We start from the raw sequence: 24,414 nt of genomic DNA, 5'->3' as shown, positions 1-24,414 counted from the left end.
AAAACACCTGCTTGCCCTACCATTGGTAAAACACCACCACAGCTGGTGGGGAAATTCTGCCTTCCCCCTCCCCACAATTGCTGCACAAGTGAGCATTTTTTGCTTTCCCTAAAAAAATCCAATGTATCATAAACTATGGCCCAGAACAGTACAGAGGGTGTGGACAAGAACACTGACACACCAGGGCAGAAGCACTTCTGAAGGCTGAATCATAATTATAGAACCATAGACTGGTGTGGGTTGGCAGGGCCCTTAAAGCCCACCTAGCTCCAGCCCCCTGCCCCGGGCAGGGCCACCTCCCCCCAGCCCAGGTTGCCCCCAGCCCCGTCCAGCCTGGCCTTGAGCCCTGCCAGGGACGGGGCACCCACAGCTGCTCTGGGCAGCCTGGGCCAGCGCCTCCCACCTTCAGGGTAAAAAATTTCTTCCTAATATCTGATCTAAACCTACCCTCTTTCAGTAATCCTCAATGTTGCATTGCTATAAAATTTTTGTAGTAACAGAGGATTAAACAGGGTTTTTCTCTTTCTTTTTTTTTAAGAACTTCACACTTCTTTATTCCTAAAACTATCTGTGATGTATAAAGTAGCAAGGACTTTTCAAATCTAATTATTATGTTTTTCTGACTCTTCTACTTTACTGTCAGTCTGAGGAACAAAAATGAAGAAATCGGTTCACTTTGTTTTCAGTTGGGTCCAAGTTAATTTTCATCTCAGACAACCCTGTGTTATTGCATGACAGAGTATCTGAGATACAGAAATCTAAAGAACTGTAGTTTAATAAATATTAATAGGAGTGAAAATCCATAAAATTTACTCTCAGCTTTTATTTTTATATTGCCTTGATTTACAAAACCTAAAAACTCAACTTCATCTAGCAATGGTTCTTTAATAAACAACATGTCTTTTCTATATCACCATTTTACTAATTATTTCAACTAATAAGGGTAAGACCCAAGCACAAAGTAATCAGTAGGTTACTACATGTCTGTCTTAAAATTATTTAACCTGAACACCATTTTGTTAAAAATGTTTCTTTCTTCCTGCTTAAAAAAAAAAAAAAAAAAAAAAAAAAAAAAAAAAAAGGACAGAAAGAAAAATCTACATCTGCCTCCCGAAACTGTTAGGTACCAGAATTTTCAGCAGCTATACTGCACTTGAAGCAGAATTTTACCACTATAGGCACTACCATATGCACAAATACATGGATGTATCCAAGAATGCAGAGTCATATCAACAACGTATTTAATTTAAATATTGCAAGTTATTGTAATTGTGGAAATCAATAAAACATACTCCCAAAACAGAAAATGCCTGAAAGATATTTCTTTTAACCTTTATTTGTAACCTTTTTTTTTTTTTTTTTTTTTAAGAAAACTAAATTTTTTTACTCAATGAGAGTGAGTGTTCTTCTGCTATTCACAAGAAAGGAGGGCAAGATCACGTCAAAATCTGGATTACATCAGACTGGCAGCAAGATAAGGTCAATTAGGGATCAGATTTTTGCTAATTCAGGTCTCTGGTTTATTACTGTGAGGAATTACTCTGATTCACTAAAAGAGAGCAAATCAATAAAGCAGTTCAACCCTGCCTACCACAGACCATAAAATGAGTGTGGCTATTGAAAAGCCATGCTCACAGAAATGCTGGCATTAATGCAGTTGTCGCTGTATGCCACACAATCTAAACCTCTACAAAATTTCTGGGCCATTAAGATAACATAGAAAACTTAAAATAAGTACAGTAATTTTGTCGCATCTGCTGCCAGAACAAATGACCTGATGACTGCAAGAAAGACATAAAAGTCATTTTAATTCTCTCCCTTTGAAGGAGGTGTTGGCTCAAGCCAGACAGGCTGGATTCAAACCTGAGTTTTGCAGAGCTCAAGGTGAACCCCAGATGTGTTGTTAAGGCCCTTCTCTGCTTTCAGTACAGTCAGTTATCAGGGATATCAGCTCTTCCCATAAAACCGCTAAGCACTTAACATCTGCTTGAACAGTCAGCAGTTTGGGCGCCTTGCTGGATCTGTGAAGTCTCGCACCAAAAGCAGCTAACAAATAATAAGCGCTTGCTCTGTGGAACAGCGTTTCATCAGTGCCAGGTGCAAACCCAGAAGATCAAAAGGAGGCGTGGGCAGTGTTCACTGTTAGCAAAACACTGCATATTCCCCTCTTTTCCAAACTGAAAGCATAGGGATAGGGACAATACAGTTTGTTCTGTGGTTTCAGCATGTTTAATGCTACAATTCAAATGTGAATCTAACTTTTGTAGGACTGTTTCCTAATTTTTTCAGCGTTGCATGAATGCCTTTCTAAATACATGCAAATATAAAGCTGTACAGGTGACACACTAAAAATATAATTGAAGCTGGTGCTTTCATAAAAGCAATTAGCAATCGCTCAGGTTGCAATAGATGACAGCCTCAAGAGGATTGCTGCCCCGGCAGGGAAGTAACTGCAACTTACTTTACAGTCAAATGTTCTGTTCTTTAATGCTGTTTTGTTATATCAGGCAAGTACAAGGTTGCTGATTATGTATTCATTCCCATGTTCAGCTTTTGGCTGATCTTTTTGTCCACAGGCTTAGTTGTATATACTCGATACCTGTGCCTGAAAATATTCCCTCTTAAAGTTAGTGAAAAGACAGTTGCAGAAAACAGGCAAATGCAAGTGCAAGGAGGGGTGGCCAGCAGCGATGTCGTTTTAGCTCAGAGTGAAAGTACATGACCACACAAATATTTGTCTTGCCCAGAATTCATACAGAGACTACAATTAGGCCTGTTTTATAACAACATTATAATTAGACTTACAGACATTTTACAATCACTTTAAACTGCCAAAGCAATGTCCAGGGGCTTTCTGGTCCCTATGATCTTCCTTCCTGTTTCAGCAAGCTATGGGACAAATCCTGTTCTGGGGACAGTAAACACAATATTACCACCAGGCAAGCCTTTAAATCCATGCCTACCTTGAACTACCCCTGGATAAACCCCGGGCTGCACAGCCGCTCTCCTCAGGAGCACGCTGAGGTGAGGGCCCTGAACGCGCGCGGACCAAGCCCCTGGGCAGACTCCGCAGTTCTTCAGCACGATGAAGGGTGCTGGATCAGAAAATAAGCGATGCCTGAATACGTAGTCAGAAGGGATTTAGAGCAGCCCTTTTTGCTGACCAGAACAAGGTGAAATGGTATGACACCCAGACACACTGGGATTTTGAGGCAAAAATTATTATTGTAACACAGGTGGGTTATTTTTTTGTGCACCAGCTGATTATTCTATCATATATTGTGTCATTTAATATTCCGTTATTTCAAGTGACCTCCATAGCAGCAGTTCTACAACGCGGAACAATTGCACGCTACCACACAATGTGTAAAGCCATATCCTGGGGAAATGATGTCCCAATCTGTGGATTTCTGTAAGCTAAGTCTAGCCTGCTCACCTCTGGTTACTCCGTGTGGGTTAGATACACTTTTACTCTTTGTACTCATCCTCTCATGCATCTAAAAATAAAATCGTATTAGAAAAAAAAAAAAAAAGGCGGGGGGGGGATGGTACTCTACATGAGGTTAGAGACTGAGTTTGAAAAACAGCTTCAGTGGGCACCTGATGCAGCACTGTGCCACCACACTGCTGCCTCTGGGAGGGACAGAAATACAGTGAGCCCACAGAGAGCCCTGTGCTAGGGGCTGAAGTGGCATTAATCCCTCTGGAGGGGCCATTTCCCATTGTTTCATACGACTCTTGGAAACAGTCACTAACTGGCTCCCACATGAACTAGCCATAGTGGAGAGAGAGAACGGTTCGATCGTGTCAGCCTCCATTCGAAACAGGCACTTGCCTCTGCCACCCTTTGAGTTAAATGATTATATTCAGGAGCAGAAAGAGCACCACTAAGACGCTGAGTGGTAAACACACAAATCAGGTCAATCCTTTTGCTTTCCTTGTAATCCCTCTACGTTATTTGTTACTGGCTTTTACTGCTGCCTCTTTCTCCTCTTCGGGCACTCTGTGCACGCATCCAAGCACTCTTGCTCTCCTTCTCCTTCACGCCATGTATTACGGCAATCCCTTCTTATCAAAACTCCCGTATTCTGCACTACTTTACTACATCCATTCGCTTTATATCTTCACCTCTGTTGTCTTTTCTTCACTGTAAATCCTCTAGAGCAGGGAACTTGTTTTCTCCAAGTTTGTACTAAAGCCTGTAAATTTACGGCACTGTAGGAATGTTTGATAACAGCACGTAAATAATTAATAAAAGCTGCAGCAACTCTTTCTTTTTCCCTATTTGGAGGCTGCAAGGCAGCAAGACAAGTGGGAGGCAGAAAATATTTCATGGGCTAAGATAAGACGTGATTCTCACCCTATGGGGGGTAACTGACTGACTAATACTTGCACTTAGGAAAGACTGGGATTAAGTTGTGCAGAAATTAAAGACGAGAAGCATTGCTTCAGCTACATGAACCATAAAAGCAGCCCAGGAGCATCATAAACAGCACAGCCCCTAAAAATAAGCACATGATAAAAAGAATGGGATGTCTCAATTTCAGCTTCACAATGATATGGATATCTTTTCTTATCCACAGTTTCTTTCCCTCTCTGTGTGTGACTTCACAGAAGTTCACTCTTTCGTCCTTGTTTCTCCACCTTCACGGGAAAGGAAAAAAATTAAAGGATATAGTGGCAATGAGGAAACATCAAATAAAGACCAATCAGACACAATAAGACTATGCAGGAAATAGAAAAAAGTACAGAAAAAGATAAAAGATATTTGCTATTATAAAAGAGTCTGTGATACAAGACAGGTATTTCAAGAAAACCAGAATGGAGAAAAAAGGAGCAAAGAAAGATAAATTATATCCATGCATCTCAGGCAAAATTTTCAAAATCTACCAAACATTCAAGTCTCTTGAATCTTTCTGTAAGCTTGTATCTGTTCATCTTTTAGAGACGGGAATTTGGGCCTGGAGTTGTAAACCTTGATTTGAATTTCATGATTGACTTGGGTTTTTTGGCCCCTTAGTACAAATGGATACAGGTGCTTTCCATTGGAGCACAATGGAAAGGACTTTATGGATTTGTGTGCCTTCAAAATAATCAATAATATAGTCCTGACGCCTATGTCAGTTTTGCCGCTAAATTTCCTAGTTTATGAAGGCAATCAAGTACTTTGGCACCAAAGAATAGTAACTGCACTCAAAGAAATTTGAACCTGAAAAGTGCAGGGACAAAACCAGAAGTCACTGTGTCTAGCACTGAATGTTTAATCAGGCAAAACATCATAAAAACACAGCAAAAAAGGGCAGTAAATGACTTGATTTTAGTGCAGTGAAGTCTTCAAAATTAGTTCTCTTTTAGAACAGAGACATAATGACTAGCTTCTGAATAGATATTGGCACAGCAGGGCACACAAAAGCCCTGATTAGGTTCTGTATGATGGAATATTCAGTTAACATTTGTTCTATTTTGGTGTTGATTTCTGACCTTTCCTCTTTGACTTTAATTGGTCAAAATGCAAACCTTTTTTAATGTACTTAATACCAGATAACTGTTTCTAAATTGCAAGGATGCCAGGTCACATGCTCCCGGTGAAGATGGGGAAAAAGGAACTTCACAGTCTTTCTTGTCACTTTTTCAACTTCAGCTAACTCTGAAGTAGCAAACAACATTCCTAACAGCTGCAACATCGCTTGCAATGCAACAGATTGTGAACTAGTCTTGGAGAAAGAGGAAAACAAACCCATGAGATATGTTACATCAACCCTGATTTGGATGTCCTTCACCTTCATTGAAATAAGAGCAAGTATACTGCAATTGCAAACCTGTTCTTCTATGCCAGTACTCAGTAAGAAAAAAGCATGACACGATCTTGCTCTAGATTTTAATATTAATCAAAATCATCAGAAGCTTCTTTGTTAAATCCTAAACCAGTGATAATCCTGCATGTTTTTCACCTCGGCATTTAAAGATAATAAAACAGGAAAATATCTGATGATATTTCAGCAGTCTAGCTGCTGTTGTAATGCTGTAGGAGAGCCTCCTCACTGATTGATTTATGTCCACAACTCCTCTTCCAAGAGATTCTTTCCCAAATTAAACATGCTAATGATTTTCTATGCAAAATTTAACAACCTAATAGGCTGAACAAGTTGAATGAAAATACACTAATTGTTGCCTTTGATGTATACCATTCTGCCAATTCTCTCATGAAAGCAGTGTATTAGCATTAGCTGGAGTACTTACTAAAATATACTTTAATAAAGCAAAGCTCACATATATATGTATATATACACACACGTGTTAAGAAAACAACACTGCAGGCTGCAGAAGACGCAACTTCAAGACTTAGGACTGACACAAATGGCTATTATGCACTGGAAAACCATTTTCACAAGAGCCCTGAAAACAAACTACTAAAGAATGAATCACAAACCTTTATTTGAATTAGCTAGTGTTGGTTCATAACACTGGGTCTGTGCAATAGAAGTGGTCAAAATAAGATTCCACCATCAAAATAATAAACACAGAATGAGATAAGAGAGAGAATAAAAGGCTGGTGAGAGAGCAGAAGGCTTCCTGCCTAACCCCAGAGATCTGAAATGAGCTCCCCCAAGAAACTGCCCAATTGCTTTATAAAGTAACATTTCCATGAGCGTGGGTTTTTTTCACCTAGAGTACAAGCAATAACGTGGTTTAGCCCATGACCAGCATCACAGAGAGAGCTTTGCTGCAGAAATTGCTTTATTCTGTCCTCCAGCCCAGTTCTGAGTGTGAGGCTTGGCGCCACTGCGGACTTAACACATGTAAATAAAGCAGAGGCAAACAAACCGTAAAGGAGTGTAAATACTCTCTAAAGAAATAGAGGGGCACAAGATTACTTTCGATCATTTTGTCTTTAAGAGTTTGCTTATAATGATTTGATAATCTAATCTAATTGATCTCTCCAAGTACTTCTATGGCTCTAATCACTGTAATATCTGATTAGTGGAACAGATCCATACTTTATCTCCAGATTTAATAACTAAATCTATACTTGAAATAGAGTCACACAAGTTCACCAGAGGGAGAGGACCAGATGCTGCTTAGCCAGGGGAGGAGGGGGGGGGAACGGGAAAAGGCTAGTGAGGTCCGGAATGACTGGAAAGGGACATTTGGGTTTGTGTCAAATCGTGCCTCTGCAACCAAGCTCCGTTTAAACAGAACGTTTTAAACAGCACATTTCTGGGGTTACAGAAGTAAAGCAGGAGTGTGACTTAACTAATGGGGGCAGAACCAAAAATGAGCTACTGTCTGTGGCCCGCTCTCCTTCAAACTGTCTCCTTGGCGAGCATAAAGTAAATGTAATTATTATTACCATTTCTTTGTTCTCTTCCAGGCTTGCACTTCATCAGCCTGAAAACTGTATTTCCTGAATGTGTTTCAATGGCTTCTTAACCTTTCTAGCTCCTGAGTGCCAGCACAATGTCACGCTGCAGTTAGAGATCTCAGCAGTGAAGAGGTTAACAGCCAAAATTATTAACAACAACAACAGCATTCACTGAGCCAGATAATCACTCACACAGAGTTTCGACCCAAAGTCACTTAAGATTCCAAAGAAATCACTGTATAACTTTAAGGAAGTGACAGCATTTAGAAGAATATTCATAATTCAAACAACAGGCCAAAATCCAATTTACTGCTGAGTTTATCTATTTTTAATTGAGCAATATTCAGGGCTAGCCTTTGCTTTACCTTAGGTCAAACCTATTTTGTGACAGGTCCTCCAACACATGCCCAGGTGCTGGACGGAGAGGGGTGACAGCCAGACCACTTGCACAGTGCAAATATCAAGCGTGGAAGGGATATGGAGCATTTCTTGTAAATTATTTGTTTCTTCCTCTCTCATTTGACTGCTGCTTTGTTGTGCTGATACTCAGCCAAACTAACTTGTAGTTGAGTATGTCTAAGCTCCAGGCAGAAAAACAGCACCTAATATATGTTAGCAAACTTTGGAGAGAAAAATAGTTTCTGCCACTAAAAACTGCACGGTGAAATTGTGCACTGCCTTCTTTTTGGTCTTATTTTGCCGAAAGGTAAAGAGCCTTTTAATCCTATTTCTGTGCCTGGTTTGCACGCTGCCTGGCAGTGTACACCTGCTTCGCCGTGTGTGGCAGGAGGCGCCTTTGCTGTCAGATCCCCTCCCTGCTTCTTTCAGCTCATCTTCTGTCTCCCAGCTCACCTTGGCAAGCAAACGCCCCGCTCGTGCCTAAGCACATTTCGGCAGCCATCTTTCACAGACGTCAGGAAAAGAAACAAAACCAGCCTGTCAAAAACACAGGACTGTTTCACAGCTCAAGAGGCAATGTTTCCTTACACATACAAACAGCACGGAATACAATGCACACAGAAAGGGATTCCTGCTAAGAGGCCCAGATTCAGGATGGAGTGGGGGTAAGGATGACTTTTACTGTGATCCTTCAGCAATCATTTGCGTCTCCATAAAACTCAAGCACCCATTACCCATGACCTGGTATCATGATGTGTTTTTGGCCAGGTAATACCTTCAATACTTGAACCGCAACTGCAACACTGCAAGAATTGCCAGTTAATCAAGGGTTTCATGGCACTTTAAAGAAAAGACAATCGATGCATCTTCTGTTTCTTCCTTTATGTGAGACTTCATCTATGGAGACTTCATATAAAAGAGACTGCAGGTGCTTCAGTACTTAAGTATGGCAATTATTTTCTGTTTCAAAAGTTATTGTTTCCAGCAAAAGTAATCCATTTATCATTAGCGAACAGCTCAGTTAATGACTGAAAAGTGTAGAAAACAAACTTGATTCTTTTTCCCATTCCATATAGCACAGCTGTTAATTAATTCTTACAGCGAGCTACTTCATTTGAGTTTAGCATCACAGAGAAACAGGGAAAGGACGAAGACTGTGATACCTAGGTTTATAGCCCGACAGTTTCTTGTGAAATTTCCCAAAACAAACCTGTCTCTACAACAGCCACACACAGCAATATTTCATGGATCCAAAGTGCTATATAAATCATGTGGCACTGTCATTAACAAAAGCAGCCTCAGAGCAGGTAAATGTGCAAAGTCTTCTATTTGGCCTACGTGAAGATCTGGCCTTCAGCAACTACGTTCAGATTTTTAAAAGTAGTCTAAAACCTTATTGGCACTTTAAAATAAATATGAAAACATATGATCCTAATATTATCTTGCAATCAAGTAAGACAAATTGTACTAGCTTTCCTTTGAGCTTTCAAATCTGTTTGACTGTATACGTATACACTTACACATAGATAAACGTACATTTCAGATTCCCTTACCGCTGGGGCCATCTTGTTTAAACGATTGCTTTGGGAATGAGGGTTCTCAGGGACCAAATTCTCATTGGTTCAGCTAGATCCAGCTGAATGGTGGATGCTGTGTCCTGTTTGCCTGTTCACTACATTAATACTCATATATTAGAGACCTAAAAACAAAGAGTAGCGTTGGCAGAAACTAAAACCATCCCTGCCGGGGACTGGAAGGCACCTTGACAGCAACGGTGATGTTCGGTTTCTGGTTATAGGGCAGCAAGCCCTTCAAAAAGCACAACCACCGTATGAGCAAACCAGTTCTTGTGTTGGCTGCCACAGCAAGGAACCTTAACACAAGATGGTACAAACAGGGAGCTCTTTTCCAGGCCATGGATGGTCTTTCTTCAGCGTGGGGCACAGTAAGGCATCTCCTGCCCCTTGGAGCTTTGTGTCTGTCCTTTTGTGTGACATTAAAATTCTGCATTAGAGTAGACCCCGAAAACACTCCTTAATCAGGCCTGGGCAAAAATGAGCTGACGTGAATTAAGTGAATTAAACAGGTTTGTCTACTCTGCCTGAACTCATCTAAAGTAACTGGGAAGAATGTGCATGAGTCATTCCCCTAACAAAACTGGGAGCAAAGCCTGGAGCAGGAGTCCCAGCTGGCAGGTGGGAGGTAAACAGCCGGGTGCAAGGGAGATGGGAGGCCCCTCCAGCTGGTTTGCATGTAGCTCCAGCCTGCCCAGAGCCTCAGCCCGGCAGCGGGGTGCTGGCTTTGAGAAGCAAAACCGAGGCAGATGTCATGGTAAGGGTGGCTGCGTGGCTGCCAGTCATGCCATAGGTACACTGTTGTACACCCATCACTTAAGAACACACTGCATTAGAAGTGAAAAAAACAGAATGATAAAATAAGCCGTAGAATTATATATGCAGTACTGCCATTTTCCATGACTTTTCAAATTAACTGAAGGAAGAGGGATCATCTGCACACTACAGAAGGTTGACATGACAGAGGGTGAGAAATCTGGAATCCTGAGGTTTTGGTAGATTCTGGCATATGTTGTCCTTGCCCGTCATTCCCCACCCACTCTGGAAGAGAGAGAGGGAGACGCTCCATAGGGTTCCTCGATATCAGTGCTGCTTAGTCCACCTGCTGTGCTTCATGTGGTTGGCATCACATGGATCCATGCTACACAAGGAATTTTTTTCCTCTTTCCCAAACACCTGCAGTCACACTATTTGGATGTTCTAATGTAGAAGCAGATCATTAAAACTCAGCATAAAATGAAAACCCCCTTAAATTTCGTGGACCTTTTTCATCATCTTGAACCAACTGTTGCATAGGGTTTTCCCTCTGTATAGAAGAGGGATGTGTAAGTACAGACTGTGCTTGCACATAGATCCTATTTGCTCTGCACTGAGCCTTCTAGAAAGATTCGGCAAGCTGTGCAATCTTCTTACACAATGCACCTTTCCATTAAAAATCTGCACAGTTTTTAGGTGTAAGAATATAGAGAACAGAAAGTGAAGACAGAAAAGGCAACAGAGACAAATCCTTTTCCATGAGCTCTGTGAAATCTTTTCTCAAAATAACTTTGGAGGGGTTTTACTGCCAGTTCATAATATGGATGAATCACTTCTGATATTTCTGATAAAACAATATTCAAAACTTCAAAATCACTTCCAATTCATTTATGCCACCATTTAATTAGGGCTTCTGCAACATGTTACAAGGACGTCATTATCCCCTATAATTGTATAATAATTACAATCTTTAATGAAATAATTGCAAGTACACTAGATGTGTAGATATAATTATGGTAATTACATAAATACCTGATTTTCAGCTAATAATTAAAGAAGGCCTTTACAAAAAGGGTGAAATTTAACAAATGGAAGCTTTCCAGAAAACAAATACAAATAATAAATGGCTGTCTCTCTCCTATAGTTTTTGCCTTACTAGCTATCTCTCTATATATACATATATACACTACATATATGATTTTCCACACATTATAAAATAAAGAGTAAAAAAAATATTTAAACAAATATTAAACCATATCAAGATACCTCAGTACTTTGCCTCTGCAGGGCCTGATCTAAAACCCCTGACATCAGTGTAGCTCAAACCTAATAATCCCATGATAACTCAGCATCTCACAACACACTGAATTGTAAATTGCTGTCGAGAGAAAGAAGATGTGAATAGTGCCCACAACAGCATACAAACTGTATTCTGATCCCTCTGCAACATAAAGGGACAGATCCTGGACCACCATAAAGTACTTGGGAAAAGGTCCACATGCAGAGGAGGTCCCTGACAGCTGCTGTGGGACTGCGAGCCTTCCTTCAGGGCACAGCACTCCAGCACAGCTGCTGCTAAAGCTTAGCAGTCATACCGGCTATGATCTCCCAAAATGTGTCTTTTGGGTCAAATCTACTGGCTATACCACTGCTGAGACAGAAACCCTGCAGAAGATTTATTTTCCCTCCATCCCCCTTGGTTGACAGACCTTTACAAGGCCATGGTATTTCAATAAAGGAACTTCTTCCAGATCTTTATCAGCTGAAGAACCCAAAGTTCTTCAGTCGGGTAACTTTCCTTCTCCACAAGCACATTCCTAAGACTCAACTTACTCTGTCTTGACTGTACTATTTGTATGAATAGGAAAGGCAAAAGCCACCCTCAATAAAAATCATATAGAAAATTCAGCCAGGGCAGATTCCGATTACTGCTCTGATAGCATAAAGGGGTATTAAAAGAGCTCCCACAACAGAAGAATTAGCAACATGATTTACTGTTGCTGCTGAAATGTTTCAAAACACTTTGGTAAAACTCTGGAAGGGGAAATCAGCTGCCGCATCTGCACTATGCCATTTCCATGCATCCTGCAATTTCTGTCTGCACCCCGAGCAGCCCTGAGGCAGCTCTGATTCCAGCCAGTGACCACGCTGGTCCCAGCAATGCACTGGCACATGGGTGCAAATGCAGCTTCAAGTCAGCTTTGCCCCACTTCCCTTAGCCTTGTATTGTTCCGTGCTGCTTCTTTACAGGATAAATCATAATTACAAGTACGAGAAAGTGAAATAAGAGACATTAATATTAAAACACAAGGAAATGGTTTGATATCCTGAAAACAAATCTCATTTCTGTTAAGCTCATTAAAGCAGTTGGGTTCTGAATGCAGACTATAGTTAATAATACTATACATATCAAAGTAGAGAAGACATGTAAATTTGACAACATAAAGTAAGTAAAAATGAAGAGGGCTGAAGAATTATAAGTGAAAAGAATTTGAAGAAAATTGAAATTGTACTGGAGCAATATTCGAGTTATAAGCAGATTATTAACGTTATAATTGAGATGATCCTTAACAATGGTTTGACACATGTAAGCATCATGTTTCAAGCTTAAAAAACTATGCCAAGATTACTAAAACTATTTGTATCCGTGTGTTTTATAAGGAGACAAAGAAATGAAGAGCATGAACACAGAGATGGGCAAACAATGGGGAACAATGGCATGGAAAGCAAGAGGGAAAAAATAGTTATCCTAAAGTCATATGAGTTCCTGAAATGTTTCTCTGAACCTATACAAATATACCAATGTAGCTAATTTTTATAATATTTATCCATTCTGGCTTTAAACGATAAATCAGAAACTAGCAAATTGAAGGGAAAACCATCTCGCAGCTGTTTACTGAGTACAACTGGTCCAACCCACGAAAGGCCAGGGGAAGAAGCACAAACCAGTTTTATCTGACTTAGTATTATCAGGCTATCAGTACTATTTTAGAGCCTGTGTGTGGGAGGATGTAGAAAATGAAAAGCAAGCAGTAAAATAATGGACAAGGAATGGAATTAGATCAGAATTTAAGACCTGTTAGAGCTATAAGCACTGTCAAGGTATATGAACAAGGCAATGACAGCACGACAACTGCGTGGTCAGCAAAAGCCCAGAGCCCAAACAACCAGACATTTACAGAGGACTTTGACCAGTGTTGATGGCATTTAAGATGACTGGAGTCTTAAAATGCAGTCTGCGAAGTCTTGTATTGTCAAGCATTGGCTCACCCTGAAAGAGGACTGGAGGAAGTACATCAGAGTTTAAGCATTTTATTTTATTTCAAATATGACATAAACCTACTGCATATCTTTGAAAAATGCTGCTAACTGACACTAACAGCTTTAGATTGTGAAAGGATGAAAAGGTCTGTACAAGACAATGTTTGCTTCATTATCTTTTTCCATGTATTACTAGTATAATAGGAAATGCCGCAGTGGTATCTGAGGAATGAGAAACAGGAATACAGTGCTTCAAAAAGGAATAGAAAAAGAACAATCTTGGCGTCTTAGTGCATAGCACGGGAGTTCAGGATTATGGACTGCATTTGTGCCCGCTGATACCGCACAGATGAGCTTTGGCCTCACAAAGCCAGAACAAGGATGCGGGCTCTTCAGCCAGGAGCCAGCGAGGGTGAAAGGGGGAAAAATTTCAAATGTGTACAGGCAACGACTGACACAATCATACTACAAGCAAATAATTTGTCACGAATCTCCAAAGTGGCCTAATGAAGATATAGATCCTTCAAAATGGTCGATGTACACCAAAATATGCATGAAGGTACCTCTGCGGGCTTTGGCACTCACTCTCAGGCACCATGCGCCCTGGCAGGGGTCTGTGAACGCATGTTCTTAGCCCAATGGCAATGCAACATATTTTGACATAGCTCAGTGTACAGTGATAGAGGCTCACACCTGAGATTTTATACTGTTTTATATGACCATAGAGAAATAATATTTCAATAATTTTTGACAATAAGCCATCTACAAGTCTGGTACTTTGGTATTATTTTCTACATTGCGTATTTAGAAAAAAAGGCATCTGTTAATTGATTGACAAATTTTGCCAGTGGAAATACACATTTTCACAGGTCTCAGCCTGTTTTTTTTCTGGTTGATTTCAGAACTGAAACAGGTATACAGAAAGAAGTTCATTTAATGAAGTTCATAGGAACTGCACACATTGCATGAATTTCTCTTTTCCAAAATTGGATGACAAGTAAACAGTTCTAGGATAGTTAAATGGAGTATTGGAACCAACACCCAACAGAAACACAGGGTAACAGGCTAAATTTCTGCTTAGATTTGTAAAAAATATTTCATATTGCTAAGCTTAAAAGCCTTGAATTTATCAGTGCCATTTAAGAATCACTACTGATGTAACATATTCTCTATTGAAAACAACAATGATCAAAGCAGGATGAGACTATAGCACCGTGATTTGTGTTTCATTTCCAAGAATGTATTTGTATGTATGTATATATGTACCTACGCATCCACAGTAACCACAGCCATAACCCAGAAAGTATGGTGTTGGGAGCTTTGCTCTGAAAAATCAAGTAGCCCATTAGGAGGCATAAATATTAATAGAGCTGTCTAATCCTACACTCTCAAATGAGATAGTTCAGATCATGATTCTTTGCATTTTAAATTTATTCACTGCATCGACTAGAATAAGAAACAGAAACCAAATGTGAAGAAGTCACTGATGTTGGGCAGTCTCCTGATAGCCACTGCTAATTCCTGAACATAGAAGTAAGGATCAAGTGATTTCTTTCTTTATTCTACCCCCAGTTCTCCTACAGATACTAATGTATCCAAAACTGCCTGTGCCTAGTTCCATAGCATTGAGTCTATATCATACTCTCTACAAAAAGTACACCTCCACATTTTCGCATTACGATATCTGCAGGCAATGTGAAGGCTTCAGTACAGGTTCGTAAGAAAGTGCATGCTATCATCCCACGAGCTGAACACACAATACCTGGGGCTTCTTTTAGTGGTCATATTAGTGATCTCTTTCAAATTTTCTTTACGTAGTTGTCATTAAAGTAGGAAATTCATGGTGCAAACTGTTACAACGCACAGAAATGAACATAGAATATTAAACAAACACAGACATGCAGCTTAAGCAGGATGTGCAGACCCCCTCAGGGATTGTAAATTACCCTGTCCTACCGCGTACCATTCCAGATCCCAAGTAAAATACTTTTGCTTTGACTATAAAGTCAGAGAGACCTGAAATACCAGAGTGCAAAACTATTCAGGTATTCCCTAGAAACAATGCAAAAGTTTTTCAGGAAATTCAGGAAATACCACAAAATCAACAATATAATTTATATCAGTCAGTAAAACGGTGTTACCTACAATATAACCTAGGTTCTATTAAGATTCAGAATTATGGAGTCTAGCCTCTAAAACACCAACACTGAATGAATCGGATGCCTTTGCACAGCTTTTCTAAAACCAGCCCTGGCAAACAGAGAGGTTTCTGCCTGTAGGCATCCCCATAACGGAATTAGCAACCTCTGACCTTCGCGTACCTGAAGCAAAAGACACAAAACCAGATCATCTTTCTTTATCTATTGATCAGTAAATTGAAGATGAAGTATGCTGAAGCACAGGCATCCATATTTGCTGTACTGTCTCGTTCCTTCTCCCCCAGCTCCAGCCCATGGCTCTGCCATGCCCACGGCGTGGGCACCCACCCGCGGGTGCTGATGGTTATCATGCTCGCTGCAATCTCCAGTGTGACACGTGGATAAATTCCTCTCGTTTCTGCACCTACCTTCATCAGATTACTCCCTGTTCTTCAAAATTCTGAATTTTGTCATGTCCTTCAACTGACAATTAAGCATAGGTGCTAATTTATTTATAATTTTATTATTCAATGTATTTCATGTAACAAGAAAGAATGGAACCATATATATGATAGCATATGGCTGTTGGTTCAGACACTTCGAATTTAGATATCCTTTCTTAATTAAAAAGATGGTGTAAAGGTCTGCCTCTTGTTTTCGCATTTTCTCTTTCCAGTAATTTTCATCACTAAATGTAATTAAATGCCTGCAACCTAAAAATCCAGTAAAAGAGAGAATATTGGGCCTGCCTTCTTTCTCACACAAAACCAACGCTATTCCATGCTGCTGTGGCTGCTAAGATGCTGCGACTGTATTGCAACTTCGTTCTACAACACAATCCCTTTTACTACGAGGTATGGGGGCAAACCAAGCCAAGCATAACCTTAGGTTGTATACAGGGGAGTAAAACATGAGTTACCTGGGGAACAAAGACTACTACAGCTATGCCAGCTGCCCCGGCTGAAGGTATTCAGGCATTCTCTGCACTTGTCAAAGGGAAAAGGTAGGTTCTGCTGCCTTTTATTGTGCTCTCTGTGCAATGAATTTAACTGGAAAGGTACCTACTGAATTTCAAATAGCTCTCTCTATTCTCCTTCTGGCTCGCAGGACAATAAACATGACTTTCTCATCTACTGGGCTCTCCTGCCCTTTATTTTTGCTATTTTTCTAATATTTTTTTTAATATTCTCTCATAGGAAAAGATACTCTCTGAGAACAATGATGGAGATCTGCATCTTTATTTATGACTTTGTGAATCAGTGTCTGGGTGATAGGAAGTGAAAGTTGCTCAGCTAATTACACATGCTTGATGAACTGCGTAATAACTGCTGCAGCACTGCACGTTAATTGAATGCATATAAATGACAGCAGCTATTCTAACTTGAATGATGTGTGAAGAAATGACGTTGCTCAGAGTACCCTGATTATCTTTGTTTCAGACTTTGGGAATCCAGCTCAAGCAATTGTATTTTTACAGCACTGAGCAAAAACTCCCCAATAGAAAACATTAGCTGTTGCCTCAAAGCCTGACACTTTACAAACAAACTGCCCAAAGTCACTGAAAGTGGGTTTAGACATCTAAAAAAGCATACACTGAGCAGCTATAATTAACAATTAATAGTTAACAACTAGCAACAACCAACAGTCAGTAGGAGCTACAAGAGCAAAAACCTTGGAAAATAAGGCCACCTTCATTTAGATGTCTAGATATCACCTTAAAAACCTAATACAGGCTTTACAGAGTTCAATTTCACCCAACTCTAAGCAACTTCCTACTATGACACTTTCCTAAAATGTATTTATTCTGGAATTGCAACTGATACAAAAAATATGGATTACTGCTAATGAGCAACAGTGTACGTCCACACTACTCTTTGTTTACCTTAAAAAGTATTCTAGATTCAAATGTAGTCCAGCTATTAACACATCATTTTAAAGAAAATGATACAGAAAAATAATTGATGTAAAACAAATGTGTATAGTACAAAATCAGTACTTTCCACTAATACTTTAAATCAGTATGAAAATATACCTTCTACATCACATACCAATTGCTTTGGGAATTTGCAAATGTTCACAGTGAAATCTGCAAATTCTCCAATACTATCTAACACGAAAAGTGTAGAAGCCAAGTTTCCAAAGCTTCCAAAAGCAGCCTTAGTTTCCAATGTACCATGTCACAATATTTTAACATTTCCCTACAACCCTATTAAGAGATTCTCAGTTTTACAAAGAGAGCTGTAATCACATAATAAAGGAAATCAACGCTCACTCTTAGAAGCATGTAAATGAAAAAAAGTTGCACATCTGCATTTCAGGAAAGTTCTCACTGTTCCAAGAAAACAAGGTGCCTCACGTAGAAAGGCAATGCAGATTTTCAGCTCTGCTTTGCCATAATACATCACAGCCATTACGCTACACCACTGGAATACAGAGCTGCGGAGCTGTGCCAGCAACTTCAGTGGCAACAGCCCCAGGCATACGAGCTACCTCCTATGCACGCATATGCAATGTACCGTCTCTACGTACGAGTGACAGGCACTCCTCTGAACCACGAGGCCGAGAGAGAGAAGCTGCCAATAAGGTCAGTATGAGATAGTGCAAGAGAGATGAGCAGGTGCAACTGAGTTCAGGCTTTACAAATGTTATCTTCTCATCTGCTGTACACAGTCCTCTCTTTGAATACCTTTCTAGCTTCATTAGGACAAGAGAGTTCCTAACAGTTCACTTCATAGCATCAGCAAATCAGCCTCTTTCAGCTGTATTATTCGTTCTTCCTTTGCAAGGTTTCGATCTTTCCCCCGTATTTTTTTTTGTCCACTTTATACATACCTCCTTTTCTACAAATTTTCTTGCCGGGTTTTCTGGCACATTCCTTGGATATTCTTTTGACTGAAAAATGAATAGAAGACTAGAAAATAACATGGAGCTCCATCACAGACAGTAGGAGCATGCAACACCACTATCTAACTTAAATATGACCTGCTTTATTAGGTGTGGAAGATTCTCAACTTGTTGTGCCTGCACATGCAATGGATAAGATGTTGATGCATCTTCCCAGAAGTCAGTGGGTGGCAATGAGAATTAGGTACCAACTTTGACCTAAAAATACACGTGCTGTGGGAGAAAAAAAAATGAGTGTAGACGGAAAGAAAAAGAAAAAAAAAAAAACCAAACCAAATACAAAACCCAAGGACAGATGCAAACACAGAAAAGCAGCATGCATACATGTAATATGCTGGCATGCAAACAAAGAAAGCCATGCGTGCTACCAGTACACGTGAATTAATATTGTTAGAACGTAGAACAGGAAAATAGAAAGATCTCCCTGTTTTGCCTGCTATTAACTCACCATCCTCAGTTGGGACATAGATATTTAAATAGAGGCAGTCTTCATTCTGATCTTGTACATAGGTGGAAACTACATCCAAGTTATTAGTAAACCACACGGGAAGCATGACTTCAGGCAGCCTGCCTTCTATAATGTTCTGGGGGCACACTGGAGCAAACTGAGTGGTATTTTTGATATCTGCCCAGGGAGATGGAGGCTCAGGAGGTTGGAAGCGGCGCTCCCCTGTTGGAGGGGCAGCATACGGAACCCCAAGAAACTGAATAACGGGCCCCAGAATCTCATTATTAAGTTCCTTCTTAATCCCTCTTATCTTGCCAAAGTTGGTGGTCACCACTGGGTTGGTATCATCCAATTTTTGGGAGGACACAGCTGCAGCGTGAAGCAAAAATCCAAGTATACAAAAAGCAAAAGTGGCATTCAATCCCATGTGTAACAGGCGGACTATCATCGCTCTCCATACACAGTTCAGCCACACGGATCTTGGAAAGGCCATGGTCCCACATTAGTTGTGTAACTACAATGAAGCAATCTGATTTGTATCCACTGGTGTAAAAACAGGGCAACTGAAGGAAACGGATCAAGTTTCCTAAATAGGTGCCTGTCAGAAAAATCTCGAAAGGCTTTTCATGCGGTAAGTATCTTCCATTGATTTCACACTTATTGAAGCTGCATCTTCACTCAGCACTATTTATCAGACTACATCCTATTGACAATTCTGTTTTCCATAGCAGCAATATGAAGAGAGCAGCCATTTACTGCAGAATCCCCTCTTATAAATCAAATCCAGTTAGCCGCAGGTCTATATCCTGGAGAAAATGAAAATAAATCATTAGTATGAAAGAGCTAATATGAGCAGAGTGATAACTAGATGTTTCACAAGTTATTTACATACATTAATAGTTGCTAGAGTCATGTAAGTAAAATTGCAGTAGTTTATGGGTCCATGAAATGGTGGGTGAAGCACTGATTACGGGATTATCTATAATGTCACCTGTTGAATTTATAGAGATTTTTTTAGAAGAAACAGGACTCACAGAAAATACAGTTTTAAATTCACCTTTTTAAGGGTAAGCGCTTTGCTGACAGGCTCCATTACATAAGTGTTTATGTTAATATTTTAACTTAATCAGCTCATAATCAATTTTCACCTTGTTTGCACAGGTTGATTTATCAAAATGAAAGTAATTATTTCTTAAAGCAGAAGATAGTGAAATTAATATAGACAGGCATACTGAAGACTCAAAGGCATTTTATTTCATCAAAAGCAGATTATGATAAATACAAACTTTTTTTGCTCATTTTGAAATACAACTTCTGATAAAAACATCAAGGCAACTGGAACATATTTGTAAGGATAACATGAACTACTGTGCTTATTCATGATAACCTGAATTACCACACTTGATATGGTTTTCTTACTCCACAAGTTTCTGATGAAAAACACCTCCAGAGTGAAATGTTCACATCAACGAAAGGCCAAAATCTGCTCCCCCTGAAGTGAATGGCAAACTCTGAATTTGCACGGGCGTATAACTGGACCTCAGTGGTTTGGTTTAGTTTGGTTTTCTTTTCAAAACAGATTTGGAAAAGGATATGAACAGCCCGTTCAGGGATGGAGCTGTATATCACGGTTTTTACTTCAGACCAATCCTGCATTCCTTATAAACTACTGATTTTAATGAAAAATGAAAATGCATGATGAATGTACTCAATCCCTACCGTCCTTAATTTATAACATAAACAATAAAAGTTCCCATAGGGCAGTAGAAATCTTATCTTTTATATACCCACACGCTGACTGAACAATATCCTAGAAAAAAAAATGTTAGGATCAGAGACTGTATAATCTCAAATTCCAGATCTTATTTTCAACTACTTTCGCTCAGAGGTTGTCACACAAGGCTGTGTTCCAGCACTTCTGAAAATTGCTCAGTGCATATCATTATATCTTCCATATTCATGTTAAACATATTTCCAACACGACTTACAAAATCCTATTATTTAAGATGCAGTGTTATACACAACATAGCAGTGTGATCTTACACTCCCTATTAAGCAGTGTATAATGCACAAGAAATGTGTTTTGCTTTGTATAGGAAACATTTTAAACCACCTGCTTTTGAAACAGCATTGGCAGCTTTAATGAGAATTGTTTTTTTTTTTTATCATGTCTATACACATTGTAGAGAGAATTCAAAAGAACGGCTTGTCTAATAGTCAGACTACCCTGCAGTTTGGGTTATTAAAAAGGAGATTGTAAAAGCTATATAGGACAGCAGGAGATTTGGTTCATGTCTAGTGTTCCTTTAGCTCTGAACAATCTATCTCAGGAGGCAATAAGGAGATAGATGAAGCTTTTCCGCAATTTTCTCTCTCCCTTTCTTTCTCTGCTAATTCTAACACCTTCACTGTGAAACTGCATTAACAAACAAGCTTATATCCTTTATTCTCCAGCTTCAGATTCTCACCATTTGCTGGAAACACACCAATTTAGCTGCAGAAAATAATTCCCCAAACTTGATGTACGTGTTTGCATTTAGTTCAATAAACTTACACAGAATGGCATGCAGACAATTGCCTTTGGGAAGACTGTTGCTTTGTTGCATCTCAAATTTTGAAGAGAGTAGGATATTACTTGCGAAATAGTAAAGGCGGAGTACATAAGCAGGTGCCAGAGCAGAAGGCACCTAGTACAACTTTGCTTTTCTGAGTTGATGTACAATAAGTCATGGAAAGATGGTAGATTATTCCTTAGTGGTAGTCAAAAACCTCCACAGATTTAAACCTTTTCCACAAGGTCTTAAAATCCACAGGGGTTTGTTGTTTGGTTTCGTTTTTTTCTGTCAGGAATGGAAATCTGTACTCTCTTTTCTTTCTCAACTTTGTAAATAGTGAGAACTTAATCTTAAGTAGACCTCCTGCTAATTTACATTGTCTGGGGAAGGTCTGAGGACAAACAAAATTCAACATAGCTGTGCCAAATAGCATCCTTTTCATTTCAAGCTGCTGAGCTGGTTCAATGGGGAAAATTACCAAGATACTACTAATAACTCACTTAACACTTTCACTCAAAAAAACTTAGACCTGTTTTCAGATCCAAGACAACTTTTTAATACGCTTTTGATACCTAAAGTGGTAAATTCAATGTAAATATAAATTCGACCCAAATCCTAGAGCTGAGCTATAGTTTTAAGCTTGTCTATTAGCTGTTTTGTCATTGCAGCTGAACAGCTCTGCTGTGATCTAAAGTTCTGGTTTGCCTCCCATGGAGAAGGTTTTCATAGAATCACAGACTGGTCTGGGTTGGCAGGGCCCTTAAAGCCCACCTAGCTCCAGCCCCCTGCCCCGGGCAGGGCCACCTCCCCCCAGCCCAGGTTGCCCCCAGCCCCGTCCAGCCTGGCCTTGAGCCCTGCCAGGGACGGGGCACCCACAGCTGCTCTGGGCAGCCTGGGCCAGCGCCTCCCACCCTCAGGGTAAAAAGTTTCTTCCTTATATCTAATCTATATGTATTCTTTTTCAGCCTTAAGCCATCACCCCTTGTCCTATCACCACACGCCCTTGTAAAGAGCCCCTCTCCAGCTCTCTTGCTGGCCCCTCCAGGTATTAAAAGGCTGCACCAAGGTCTCCCCAGAGCCTTCTCTTCTCCAGGCTGAAGCACCCCAACTCTCTCAGCCTGTATCATAGGAGAGGTGCTTTTACTCTACGACTGAGACAGGAGGCTAAAAAGGTAAGAACTCAATGCTGTGTTTGGCTATTCCTAAAAAATTAACTATCAGGCAGCAGCTAGCTTCAGTGGTTGGGTTTATAGGTTATACAGGGCAGTAAATTGAAAAGCACTTGCAGAATTGGAATCAACAGATTTTCATTGTATTTGCAACTTAAATTTTGGATTTCCCGCCCCCCCCTCCCAGCCTTTCTTTTTACACAACTAAGTAACGGGGGTGGGTGGGGGGGGGGGGGGGGGGGGTGGGGGGAGGTGTTTTTTGAGACTGAGGGGTCAAACATTCAAGCCTGCTCTGAAGCTGTAAGATTACAAACACAAACAAATAAAAAACCTGAGATTCATCAAAAATCTTGAGAGTTTAATGCCAAAATTTTATTTTGAGCACTAGGTGGAAAGGCAAGCAGGCAAGTTGGCCTCGAACTTGTCTTACTTGTTGAGACAATGTTAAACAAAATTTTCCTTAGTCCTCCAGTAAGTGATCCGCGTAGGGCTTTCCCTTGGTATCTGACTTGCCTCAACGGGAATCAATGGAAAGAAAGAGAAGCAATAAACAGGAGCAGGAATGATCAGGAAGACGGGCAGGAGAGTAAACTAAAAAGTAATGATGATCAATTCGGGACAAGTTCAGCGTCAAAATATTGTGGATCTGAGCAGGAGGAGGAGAAACATTTTCAGATTTTATTATTGTCTAGATGTGAGGATCACAATTGTTCCCTGTGGTAACACAAATGAATTCTACTGTAAAAGGTATTTGATAAAGTCTTTCATGGTCTTTGGAACAGACTATACTATGTAGAGGCTTTTTCTATCATCTATTATTTTATTATCTTCCTTTCTGAATTTAAATTACTTCATAGCTCAGATTCCGACATACCTTAGAGAGGCATTTAGTATGCCGAGGAGTGAACAATGCAAGATAACTTCAGCGCATCTTTGCATTTCCAATGACATAGGGCATCCCACAACAGGTCACATCTGCTGCAAACTGCAGCAGCTAAACTCCTCTTTGTTACTCGTGCACAGAGCTCCAGATCTCAAGGGATGTCTTGAACTGCACCACCTGGCAATAGCTCCAATGGCTTATTAAAAACTTTAGTGGCACCCAAGACTTCTGGCCACTTTCCAGCTTCAGCACATGTAAAAGGTACTGTTATGATATCTTTACACCACCGGCTGTTTTCTTTTTAGCTGAAGATATACTCTGTGATTTGATATTCATGCTGAAAAATTCCTTTCCACCTCAGTTTGGCTAGTAAATCCCAATTGCACAAATATTCATAGAAAGTGATTGTAAGAGTGTTGAACGCCACACAATGCCACTTCATTTCAAAACATAAATGCTATTTTGCAGAACCAACTACATTTGCATCCATTTTCACTTACAACAGTCTCTACTTAGAACGAAGAGCCTAAAGATGTTTCGTGTCTTTAAAAAGAAATCCGTGTTCTAAAATACACTACAATGCCAAAAAGGAACGTGGCCAGTGGAACAGAAGCCATTAAAGGAAAGACTCTGACCCAGGGTGAACACTAGGTCAGTGTGACATGCCAATTGTAAACACGATCAGACAAATCCTCAAGAGATGCATCATAGAACTCCCCATCTTTTCTTTCATGTTTCAAGTTAGCAAAGGGAAGCATTGTGTCAACTACAGCATATTTTCTATGTATTAGTAAAGATTTTGAAACAGACCCTGCTCTTGGGTATTTCCATAAATACTTGGTGAAGAGAAGAGATTTACGTGTATTTAGTTCGAGAAATAAACTACCTGCATTTAAAAAAATAGGTGTATGAAATTATAACGGAAGAGGACTGCAATCCTGAACACATACACCTCAGAAGAGTA

The 24,414-nt window shown here is 40.0% G+C and overlaps 1 protein-coding gene across 3 annotated transcripts in view; it reads right to left on the bottom strand.

Annotated features, from left to right (window-relative positions):
• The window catches only part of NLGN1 (neuroligin 1), a 328,323-nt gene that overhangs the window by 296,143 nt on the left and 7,766 nt on the right, over window positions 1-24,414 (bottom strand). For 2 of the 3 annotated variants that reach the window (XM_056358678.1, XM_056358679.1), the window contains exon 2: window positions 18,844-19,649. In XM_056358678.1, the coding sequence (XP_056214653.1) occupies window positions 18,844-19,336 (493 nt within the window). In that variant the 5' untranslated portion in view covers window positions 19,337-19,649. Of the gene's footprint in view, window positions 1-18,323; window positions 18,384-18,843; window positions 19,650-24,414 lie in introns of all 3 variants that reach the window. The other variant, XM_056358677.1, reaches the window with a different exon arrangement.

This window comes from Falco biarmicus, chromosome 13, assembly GCF_023638135.1.
Source record: "Falco biarmicus isolate bFalBia1 chromosome 13, bFalBia1.pri, whole genome shotgun sequence".
NCBI classification, from domain to species: domain Eukaryota; kingdom Metazoa; phylum Chordata; class Aves; order Falconiformes; family Falconidae; genus Falco; species Falco biarmicus.
Note: the sequence above shows the minus strand (reverse complement) of the source record. Positions and strands in the feature narration are given on the sequence as shown.